General features: G+C 40.6%; 1 protein-coding gene across 1 annotated transcript in view; it reads right to left on the bottom strand.

Annotated features, from left to right (window-relative positions):
* Positions 1-969: 969 nt before the first annotated feature.
* SLC25A24 (solute carrier family 25 member 24) overlaps positions 970-12,548 on the bottom strand; it is a 53,484-nt gene continuing 41,905 nt past the window's right edge. The window contains exons 7-10 of the mRNA XM_050962394.1: positions 11,308-11,415; positions 7,904-8,071; positions 5,342-5,492; positions 970-3,296 (exon numbers count right to left, since the gene is read on the bottom strand). Coding sequence (XP_050818351.1) covers positions 3,118-3,296; positions 5,342-5,492; positions 7,904-8,071; positions 11,308-11,415 — 606 coding nt within the window. The 3' untranslated portion in view covers positions 970-3,117. The remainder of the gene's footprint in view (positions 3,297-5,341; positions 5,493-7,903; positions 8,072-11,307; positions 11,416-12,548) is intronic.

Genomic DNA, 12,548 nt, shown 5'->3' with positions numbered 1-12,548 from the left:
AACTGTCTCAGTACAGAAATTGTGCTGTAAGTTTCTTGCCATCACCTCTAAACACAACAGAAGGCAGGTGGCACTAGATCCCTTTTCTTTTTTCCTTTTCTACAGTTAGGGCTAAGTCTTTCCAATAACAGTTCTGCACATGCACATTCTTACCTTCTCTGAATAAAGAACTGAATAGCAGACATGTTTATTCTGTCAGGAATCATACATAGCCCTTAATTCACCAGGTCAAGAGGGTAATTGTACAGAATCTCTGTTTAGTTATGTACGATGTACAGTACTTTAGGTATTGAATGACATTCACATTTTGGGAGGCTTCTTCCCATAGAATTTCAACCTTTAGAAGGAGTAGAGTGATGTGAAAGACTGCAGCATCAAAAGGAATTCTTTATGCTGTCCATTCACTCCTTGCTCAGCTGGGCAAACAAACCATTAAGTGTACAGCGAAAATGAAGCCAGTTGTTCTGAAAAGGCTGTATCCTTCGCTTTCTAAGCTAGCTTTAAATTAAAGACGGATAAGCATTAAGTATACAAGAAGGTTCAGCTATGTTAAGTCACTCTTACAAACATGGCTGTCCTTGGACACATAAAATGCTCTTCCATCTTGCCGAGTACATCATACCAAATCATGGTTTGAGTGTCCCTTGATCTGTGCTAAGGATCAAGACTCTGGATACTTTGCTTGTTACCATCTACACTGCAAGATAGAACAGTGTTAATACTTCAGCTGGGATCTCTGACAGTTGATTCTTTAGTATAGCCAGGACAGAGCCTTTAAATGCTAAAATAGGTGTTCAAATACCATTGTTATGGGTACAGGGTACACCGATTTCAGTACTAATTTCTGGCTAGAGCTGCTTTGTCTTTCATTTGACATTAAAGCACACATACAGTACTGGAGTTAAGGGAATTATCAGTTTTGGGCATCTGTTTTCCAAACCATGAAACACATAATACATCCCAGACAGATTAGGAAACAAACATTTATTATAAACTGGTAGTTCTACGGATCTATAAAAGTGATCATCAGCTTTTTTCAGTACACAGACTAAGAATACATAATTTGAACACAGCCCATTAGAGGCACATGGTGAAAAGTTAAAACTCAAATAGTCTCATGCTCTTCGGCAGTTGAAAGTGTCCCCACCACAACTGAACACTCATAATGGCACTTATACAATATTAACAAAATGGACTGAGTCTGCTACACAACAGGCGCTGCTTAGGTCATCTTTGCATTGCATAAAGAATATAACTGTTACAGTCAAAGGGATAATTGAGAAACAAAACTGGATCACATGAATTATATGCAGGTACAAAGAGATTGGCAAAGACAAAAGAACATGGACAATCAGATCATAAAGACATTGTACATAAGCACCATAATACCTTCTGTAAAGCGACAGACTCTGGCGTTTAAAAGAAGTGCATAAACTAGAGGGCAGGTTAACATAAAGGTAAAGCCAGAAAAAGCTGCCATTTTATAATATCACCAGATTAACTCTCAGGATTCATAAGATCAAGAATGAAATATGGTTACACTGTGTGTGTGTGTGTGTGTGTGTGTGTGTGTGTGTGTGTCTTACATAAAAGACCAAATTCTATCTGTTCTTTCCATCCACGTGGAATTAGTGCAAATTAACACTACAAAAACAGTTATTTTGTGACAGTGTTCGGGCCAGCAAGCAACTGAAATATACCTTAGTATAGACCTTAGTGGGGAAGCCATTTATAAAGTGTCTGTAGATTAAAATATCCATCCCACATATGGGAGAATCTGTGAAATAATAGCTTATCAAAAATGAGTTCTTGGGCTCTTTGAGTGCTTTGTTTGTATTTTTCCTAATTAATATAAAAACCAAGGTCCACTTTAATGGTCTGACTGCGGCTTCCTACCGAGTCACTCAGAAACCTTGTCTCATTTTCTGGTCCCAGTCTGACTCCCTGAGCCCGTGCTCTCAGACCTTCAGGTTCAGTAGGTGGGGAGAGAGAGTGCCTCACACTGTTCAACAGCAACTCCCCCTCCAGTATCATCAACTAGAAGGATGCTGTTAAACGGAAAACCATTCTGAATGGGAAACAAATGAGTCCTCAGACTCCAGGAGGAGGACAACAGCATTCCAAACTCCATTGAGAAAAATCATTCAAAAGTCTCCCGATAATCAGCCCTGTGATCTTTACTAACTTGCTTGTTTTGGTACACTCCAACTGATACAGCCAGCATCAATTTCATATTAGATACTGTATTTCCTTTATCCTGGAAGTATAACCTGCGCTTGCAGTGAGTTTAGTGATCCAGTAGTTCTTTACTGTTGCTAACTATTATGATACTATAAAACTTGCATCAAGAACCAAGGCAGTCTTGGCTAACGCTGCCAGCATTTATAAATTAAGTGGAAAGCAGCCCAATGAAATGAGCTATGAAGGTAATTGTGACTGTACCATAAAAATGTAGAATTTTACTCAGCTTGAGGTATTCTGATGCCATAGAACAACATCCCCTTGCACTTTCATTTCCTTAGAGGAAAAATAGAGGAATAAAAGCCAAACATTTTGTCATCCTGAAAGAAAAGCTATCAGGAAACAAAGTTTAATGTGGTGTTCTATTCTTACCTGCCCCTAAGGCAATGACTTTTTTGATAAACTGATAAAATAAGCAATATTGCCTTTACGGATGGTAAGGACAAAAGGATATTGTGAATTGCTTGAGTATAAGATGGTATGACAAATCTATGAGTTTTAATACCAGTGCAGTATACACTTCTCCCAAATGTGGCTTCACCCCAGTCAAATGCATATTTAAGAGAGCAGTAATTACAAAAAAATTAAAGCCAAGAGCTAAACCATAGGTGGTTTCCTGATAGTCTTTTAATGTGTAGCTGATTTAAAGATGCTGTTTTTTATTTTTAAAATCCATACTATATTGATAGCAGTTTGGGGTTGGGGATTAGAAATTAAGACAGTTCCTTCCAACTTGGGGGAAAAAACAAAGCCACAGCTTCTTTGCACAGTGATCTGTTCTCCAATTATAAACAAGAACAAACCAGTTATTTGAGAAATCCTTTTGATTTGAATATTCCTGAGAAGGCGAGAGGCTTATCAGCTTTTTCCTTCTTTTCATGCTAGTCCCAAATTTTGCTTCATTTTTTCATAAACCACATAGCTGATGCTGACAGCCGGAAGCACTTTCATGAAGTTTGGACCTATGCCCCTATAAAGTCCTAGGATTCCTTCATTAGCAATTATCCTTTGAAAGAGTCCAACCATGTTTAGCTGTGGGGCTCCTTCCAACAGGGCTAGAAAAGAAAAGGAAGATAGCAATCTCCATCATTTAGCAGTTCTAGTGATGTTAATATTCTAATCATATAAAGTTCCTCACTACACAGATGCACAACTTATCACCTCTAACCCTATGGACTTGGTACAGAGTCTTCTCAACACTATTTCCTAGCACAGCAAGGTCTGCTCTCAGTCGTTAAGTTTGAGGCAAGTCTCTTTCGGCTGCAGACCTGTGCCTTGGAACTCCCTCCCATGAAAGGTCCACAAGAATACCTTGCTGGTTGCCTTAACAACGTGCTGGAAGTTCTATTTGTCCTGTTGATCTATCCTCTCCTGTCTGAGACCTCACTCTTCCATGCAGTTTCTACTACCTTTCTTCTCACCTATTTGCAACAGTTGGTAACAGAGTAGCAGCTGTGTTAGTCTGTATCGCAGAACAGGAGTACTTGTGGCACCTAAGAGACGAACAAATTTATTTGAGCATGAGCTTCCGTGGGCTACAGCCCACTTCATCGGATGCATAGAATGGAACATATAGTAAGGAGATATATATATACACACACACATATAGAGAACATAAAAAGGTGGGAGTTGTCCTACCAACTCTAAGAGGTTAATTAATTAAGAGCAAAAATTTTTGTAGTGATAATCAAGATAGCCCATTACAGACAGTTACAAGAGGTGTGAGAATACTTAACATGGGGAAATAGATTCAGTGTGTGTAATGACTCAGCCATTCCCAGTCTCTATTCAAGCCTAACTTGATGGTGTCTAATTTACATATTAATTCAAGTTCAGCAGTTTCTCACTGGAGTCTGTTTTTGAAGCTTTTCTGTTGCAAAATTGCCACCTTTAAGTCTGTTACTGAGTGGCCAGAGAGGTTGAAGTGTTCTCCTGCTGGTTTTTGAATGTTATGATTCCTGATACCAGATCTGTCTCCATTTATTCTTTTGCATAGAGACTGTCCAGTTTGGCCAATTTACACGGCAGAGGAGCATTGCTGGCACATGGCATACGTATCACATTGGCACATGTGCAGGTGAACGAGCTCCTGATGGCGTGGCTGATGTGATCAGGTCCTCATCACAATGTGATCATCATAGGATCTAATCACAACAGCCATGCCATCAGGGGCTCATTCACCTGCACATCTGCAAATGTGATATATGCCATCATGTGCCAGCAATGCCCCAAAACACCAGGCCCTTTAAATCACCACTGGGGAAGCTGGTCCAGTTCGGCACGGCATACCAGCTCTTGCTGGTACGCCATACCTGACCATACTGGCTTACTTTCACCTTTGGATATAATGCAGTTTCACCTATAATGCGGTGAGATTTTTTGGCTCCAGAGAACCACGTTATATTGGGGTAGAGGTGTATTTTCACACCTCTTGTCAAACTCTGTAATGGGCTGTCTTGATTAGCACTACAAAAAAAAATTTCTCTTAATTAACTAGCCTCTTAGAGTTGGAATGACAACTCCTACCTTTTCATGTTCTCTGTATGTATATATATCTCCTTACTATTTTCCATTCTATGCATCCGATGAAGTGGGCTGTAGCCCATGAAGCTTATGCTCAGATAAATTTGTTAGTCTCTAAGATACCACAAGTACTCCTGTTCTTTTAACAGTTGGTCAGTGACCCTTTGTTAGTGGTGGACGTATTTTCCTTGAGGGTCACAGAGCTTTCCTCTACACCACATTCCTTGGTCTCCTCTGGCCATGCATTTGCTCTGGTGTTTGTTTCTTTCTTTCTACTTCAGTTTTGTCCTTTAATTTTATAATATGGTCTTTATATAGCTTGTGATAGGAGCTCCACAAATGGGTTAAAATACATAAGGTGATTGACACAAATCTATTAAAATATAAATATTAGAACACACAGAGCCGGAATCTGTAACATGAAGGTTGTGTTAAGCACTAACGAAGCCAATCAAAAGTTTAGATGGCCAAGGTCAGTATGGTATTACACACCTTAAAAACAGGCATACTAAGTAGGGATTATTCTCCAAATTATAAATACCTTTAAAAGATATTCTTCCCAAATCCCAATTCTCACCTTGAGCCTGCATGCGAGTTCTGATGAGAGCAAGAGGGTAGCTGGCTAACTGACCACAAGTGCTGGAGACAGTACCACATCCGAGCAACACAAAGACACCAGGGTTAGCAGAGTCTGATGCATAATGATCTAGCCAAGCAGTCTTCAAAGCCTGCCAGGAAAACATAAATGGATTTGAATGTGATATATAAAAGTTTACACTAGATAGTTAGGCAGCTAACAATAATATTAAGGTGCTCCTTTGCCTCCATAAAAATATTCCAAATGCATTCATGGGCTTAATCCTGCAAGGTGTTGAGTGCTCTGCCTCAATCCAACAAGCACTTAAGCATGTGCTTAACTTTATATGTATATAAGTAAGACCAGTGACTTCAGTGGTATTATTTAGATGCTTAAAGTAAGTGCATGCTTAAGAGCTTTCTTTGACCAAACCACAGCACTCAGCAAGTGGAGGATCAAGCCTTATAGATCCACAAGCACCACAAAATAAAAAGTTAAAAATGTGATAGATAAAAATATTAAATTGCCTTTTGAAGTTTTATTATGAGGCACTTTTCTCAGAATTAAGTGACCATACCCCAGTTACATGAGACAGACTGTGCACAGAAGGCTGACAAAGGTATTTCAGACCAAGTGCAGGTGGGAAAATGAGTACCACAATAGAAGATCCCTCATAGAAAATGCCATCAAGTCTCACCACTGCTTTAAACGTGGGCCTTCAGCTCAAGCACTTCTGCTGCTTGTCTAGACTGGGAAAATGAGTCTTTAAAAAAGTATACTATGTGTTAGCTAATCTGTGTTAATTAACATATTTTTAGAGACCCCTTAGCACCCAGTGTAGGCAAAGAGAATGGCTGTTTAAAAACATGTTAGCTAGTCCTGGTCAGTCTTAGGGGTCCCATTTAGGCCTTTATAGGACAAAAATCAACACTTTAAACTTTAAACCCAGAAGCTAATTGGTAGCCAGCGCTACAAAATGAGCCATTGGTGAAACATGTCCCCAGGGCTTGTCTACACATCAAATTATTCTGAAATATCTATTTCTGATTAAGTTTATGTATGGATGTTCTTATTCTGAATTAGTTTAATCCATTCCCAAAGTAGACTGAGATAATTTGTAATAAAGCACTCTTATTCTAGAATAATAGCATCCACATATGAAGTTGATCAAGAATAGTTAATCCACTTTGAACTCACACCCAATTTATATCAGATTCATTTTGTGTGTAGGCGGCCCCTCAGTGTGAAGCACATTTATGATATATTCACATTAATATAATCCAGTCATAATGAGAGGGAATAATTACATATGTTCAACTGTATCATAGCCATAGGGCTACATAACATACAATAGCCATCAGGTGTTTAGGGTTTAAGTTTGTTGTAGAAGGGATGTGCTCCAAGCCAGAGGGAGGTGTTTAAAAAGAAAGATATGAGTATATTGCATTGCAATAACCAGCTGTCTAATGTTCTGGTTTAAACCAGCTGTCTAATGTTCTGGTTTAAACCTACTGAAATCCACTTCCAAAACACGGGCCAGATCCTGCAACACTTACTCATGCCAGCAATGCCGTTGGATGTTACAGGGGAAAAGAGGTTGACTATGAGGATCACCTACTTGTGTAAGGGTCCAATCCTGCCATTTTATCTCCCTGTAGTAGTAGCAATATTTATTATTTGTATTACCAAAGTACCTAGGAGCCCTAGGCACGGACCTGGACCCCACTGTGCTAGATAGTACAAATACAGAACAGAAAGATGTCTCCTGCTCCAAAGAATAATACATCTTCTTTCAGAAAGAAAACAGATAGATAGAAAATAGATAATTCAGGCCTGCCTGGGAGAAGCCCTCCACCCCCTGATTGGCTGCTTTCTCCACTCACCTGCCGCCTGGGAAGGGCAGCCATTCAGGGCTGCTGCAGGAAGCAGGCAGAGCTCTTCCCCCCTGCTCCCAGCAGCCAACGCGGTTCTCACAGGAGGGGAGGGGGGCACAAAAAGGTTCAGCAGCTCAGGATAGTTCTGCTCTCTCCTCCCCAGTTTCCTTCCTGTGAGCAATGGCATCGATCCTCTGCTCCTCTCCCTTCCTATCTACTTCCATGCAACACCAGGCCTGGGAAGGAGGAGACTCCACTGCAGCTGACTCCCCACAGGCCTGAGAGAAGAGGTAAAGAATCCCTGCAGCTGCAGAAGGAGCAGATGTGAGGGTGAGAGCTCCCGCAGTGGAAGCCAAAATCATCTAAATCCAGACAGGCCAAAACCACAATAAAAATGGGAAAAAAAAAAAGCGCACCTGATTCTGGGGGAATCTCATGATTTTGATGGGTCTGACTCATGATTTTTGAATCATGGGGTTGGCAATACTGTAACACAGTAAGGACAAATATGTGAAAAACTGGCCCTGAGCATACTACAGGGGATATTTTTTGAATCCACAAATAAGTGTAACTACAAGTAAGTTACAGATGTGAGTGAATGATACATATTTTAAGAGGGTAACAGGAAGGCAGTTTACATTTTTGTGTGTCTAAAGAAATAATACATGCATCATGTAAGTAAACTGACCTCATAGACAGCCAGGTCTATACCAGCATAAGGAATTATGCCCAGAATGTTGGGTACATAACCTTTGTAAAAGGCTTTCAACCCTTCTCTTTTAAAAATCTTCTTAGCACAGTCAAACATCCCAGAGTATTGTCCTGTTTTACCCACAGCCAGTCTGGTCTTTAAGACCTGGAGGTAGAAGAAGCGTAGAATTAATTATTTGACAGGTCACGACACAGCTTACATATAGGAAACCTGGCACAACAAATCTTTGCATACTCATAAGTTTCTATTTCCAAAAAGTGAACCTCTTTGCATTTGCTGCTTAAAATCTTCTTTGTAACAACTAGAGTTAAGGTTTGGTTAGCACTAGTTTTCTCAAGGTTTTATCATTTGTGAGAGGAATAGCCCAGCTAACAAGCTCATGGTTGTGAAGGAACAGGGTGTATTTTTTTAGTCAAAATCAGAATAAGATGAAAGTTGTGATTTGCCTTTTTTCCCCTTATGTTTAAGAGACAATTTTTTAAAAAAACAAATTACAAGATATCTGAAGCCTCTAATTAGGGCTGTTGCTTAGCGAAATTAGCATTTAGAAAGCAGAGACTGTGCAGGAACACGAACTAATTCCTTCTAAGGCTTCACTGGATCAAGCTTTTCAACTGAGGATTGCAAATTATATTAAAAACATTAAAAAAGACTCATGACACCCTTATGAGATAATTAAGGGATATACAGGGATCACTTCACTCACTACTGAAATGCAACACAACAGCTGTTCAACAGTGCCTGTGACTTTACACCAGCATTGCAAGATAGGGAGCGAAGAACACCATGTTCAAATGAAACTGCCAAGGGATTTCCCTGAGCAGGAATTTGGCCTGCTTGGAAGTCTCAGAAGAGATGGCTCCCACATGTGATGTCTGGCACATCAGCATCCAGTCTTGGCCAGGAACACCATAGAAACCAGCTTTACTGCAATACTATGGCACGGTTGGGAAAATGGGAATATCTTAGAGCTTTTCTCTGCTCTAGGTGCTATAGTAGCACAGGTACAGACCTGTAGTATACCACTGCAGTGCCATAGTGCAGATGCTTCCTACAGTGATGGAAGGGTTTTTCTGTCATTGTAAGTAATCCACCTCTCTGAGCACCAGTACCTATGTCAATGGAAGAAGGTTTCCACTGACCTATCCACATCAACAGCAGGGTTAGGTCAGCATCACTATGGCATTCAGGGGTGTGAGTTTTTCACGCCCCTGAGCAATGCAGCTACGTCAATCTAAATTTTAAGTATAGACAGACCTTATTGTAGAACAGGACCTACATACCTCCACACTCATTCTTGTGTAGTTCACCACTTGAATATAAAATGACCAATACTGTAACATTTGGTTGCTTTATTCTTAGAAGCCAGCTGCGACTTGATTTTCTAAGGACAATAATGACTCAACAAAAAACTCTACCACAGTTTATGTAGAATGCCATTTTATTTTCCCCACAGAGAGACACTCCTTAGCAGAAAGAGTTCAGGGTGAGTCACCATTTTATATCAGCAGCGAAGAGTCCTGTGGCACCTTATAGACTAACAGACGTTTGGGAGCAAAACATCTGTTAGTCTATAAGGTGCCACAGGACTCTTTGCTGCTTTTACAGATCCAAACTAACATGGCTACCCCTTGGATACATTTTATATCAGTTTCAAATCTTGCTGCAATGCTTGAACAGACCTAAATCCTGGTCCCAGCACACAGCTTGGGCAACTCTGCTGTGTGATACTAGAGTCATTCATCTTTCAGGCAGAGGAAACGGATTTTCTACCCAGGCTGCAGAATGAAAAATAGCCACTCTAGAGCTATTATTCTATTCTTAAGGCTGGAAAAATTGCTGCAATACCATTCTGAAAGCCGCTACCTGTTGTATGGAGGAATAATAGCAGCGACTCCACAGAGCAGCAGATGGATCTGCCCACTCTGCCCATAGTGCAAGGAAAACCAACAGAGGTAGCTTAACTTCATCTGCACAAGCTACCTAAATCTAACCCCAGCTTTGCACAGCAGACCTGTATTGGTTCTGTTGCAGGCAAGGCCTCCTCACCCCATGCCAGGGACTTGGGCCCTGTAATGGCAGGGACTCAAAGGAGTGCCCCTTGGTGGTCTGATGTAGAACTGCAGTAAAATTTCTGCTTCAGTTCCCCCAGCAGGTTTTCAATAAGTTGAACAAGGAGTCCGGTGGCACCTTAAAGACTAACAGATTTGGGCATAAGCTTTTGAGGGTAAAAAAACTCACTTCTTCAGATGCATGCTTATGCCGAAATAAATCTATTAGTCTTTAAGGTGCCACTGGACTCCTTGTTGTTTTTGTAGATACAGACTACATGGCTACCCCGATACTTGACACCAATAAATTGAATGATAGTATATACAGTGAACAATGTTCCTTCAGGGATTTTGTTTATTTAATCAACAGCCAAACAGTGTGCAAACAAGCCTTCTACTCCCTTAAGTTCCCAGGCTTCTCCTTTGCCTGGAGCTGTGCAGTCTCTCCCCTGTGATCTCAGGGTATCTCCCAGGCCTCCCTGCCTCAAGAGCTTTGTAGTCTCTCCCCTCTGGAGCTGTCTCTCTTTATGTTTTGGGGACTGTTCCTCTCTCCAGGAGCCTCTGCTACCACTGGGCGTAGCTTCCTACCCAGCTCCTCTGAAGAGCTCTCTTCCCAAGAGCTTCCTCTCTATGTTCTGGTCTCCTGCCTGACCCTCAGAAATCATTTATAAACCAAGTGTTCCTTTAATTAATTAATTACCACACAACTGCTTATCCAATTAACTATCCACAAGTGGATCTGGATTGGCTCATTTGCCTTAGTGGAGCCTGTCAGGCTAGATGCCTGGCCTTCAGAGGGCCAGTCCCAGTGGCAGGGCCACATTCAGGAAAGTACTTAAGCACATACTAAACATTAAGCATATGATTGCATCTTTTACTTCATGAGACTTAAATACACACTGAACTGATCTGCTGAACAAAGATGCTTTCCAGACTTGGAGACTTAGCATGCAATTTGTCACAATCCAATTTCTAACATTTTAAGAGAGAAACAACACAATCCCCAACACATATGCACATGGTGGTTTGGGTTTGTTTTTTTTTAAATGAGGCAATTTAAATAAAATAAAACTCAGAAAATAGCAAAACCCCACATAACACTAAACACCAGAAAATCTAAGTATAGAACATGCCATGTTGTATTTCAGAAAGTGTCAAGTAGCATTATGGTGTGATTCTGAAGGAGTAAACCTACAGAATTCAAGTGAAAGTCGTGATGTAGGCAGAACTCCTGTAATGTTTCCACAAAAAAGCCTTATCTTGCTCTTGGTGAAGTCAATAGGATTTTTGGCACTGACTTCAATGGGAGCCTGGTCCTCTCTTGCTTACCTCCATGGGATAAATAGAGGTTTGTGCCGTTGCCCCAGCCAAAGAACCAGATACAAATCTTTCAACGGTCCCTATCTTTCCATCTTCATTAGCAAATATCTTCTTATACTGTGTAGGTAAAATACATAAAGACAAACATATCATACATCTTTCTGAGGCAGGTAGAATCCACCAGCAGAAGTAGAAATACGACAAGAGGTTTTCCCTCAAAGTTTGCATTATAGATGTCCAATTAACACAACTTAAAAATATTTACATTCCAATTCTCTATGTAATGATTTATAAAAACATAGATCTTCCAGCCTGTGAAAGTCCTTTACGTTTGGTCCCACTGAGTGGGATCAATTCTGCCCATGCTATAATGGCATGGGAACACCACTATAGTTAAGGTTGCCCCAAGACATCGTTTTAAAGACCAACCGTTCTAAATCCCCTAAAATTGAGTTGGTTAGTCTTTGTAATTTGGTATGCCTCAGGAGGGTACAGGGTAGGATTAGTGACCCAAATTTAGAATCAATTGTGCCAGGGGTCCTGGACATATAAGCCTTAGAAAAAACAGCCTTAAAAAAAAAAAAAAAGGTTGCAGGAGGGAGGAGAATCTAGAGATCAAGCTATTGATGTGATGAGGGTCAAAATAGTCTAGCTCTCTCAGATTTTATCCAAGGTAATGCTTTGCACACACACAATCTTTGAGGGACCCAAACAGAGAACAGTGTTTAAGAAAATTTACAGTAACTCCTCGCTTAACTTTGTAGTTAGGTTCCTGAAAAATGCAACCTGAAGCAAAACCAATTTCCCCATAAGAATTAATGTAAATAGAGGGGTTTAGGTTTCAGGTAATTATTTTTATACACACACACACACACACACACACACACACACACACACACACACACACACACACACTCTATATCCTTGGGGGCAACAGTTTTAGGAAGAAATCACTGGAGACACAGAGAGCTGTGAACCTTGAAGCGGCCATTTATTGCCACCACAGAACTAACCAACAGCCAGCCAAAACGGGCTGGGCTATCCCCTAATAGCAACACAAGATTCTATTACCATGACAACCAAACACACACACACACACACACAGAGTATAAGTTTTAAACAAACAATTTAATATTGGTACACAGCGATGATGATTGTGAAACTTAGTTGAGGTGGTGAAGTCACAGGGTGGGCTATTTCCCAGGGAATGCCTTACTGCTAAATGATGAATTAGCAATCGGCTGAGGGTT

This window comes from Gopherus flavomarginatus, chromosome 7 (assembly GCF_025201925.1).
Source record: "Gopherus flavomarginatus isolate rGopFla2 chromosome 7, rGopFla2.mat.asm, whole genome shotgun sequence".
In the NCBI taxonomy this organism is placed as follows: domain Eukaryota; kingdom Metazoa; phylum Chordata; order Testudines; family Testudinidae; genus Gopherus; species Gopherus flavomarginatus.
Note: the sequence above shows the minus strand (reverse complement) of the source record. Positions and strands in the feature narration are given on the sequence as shown.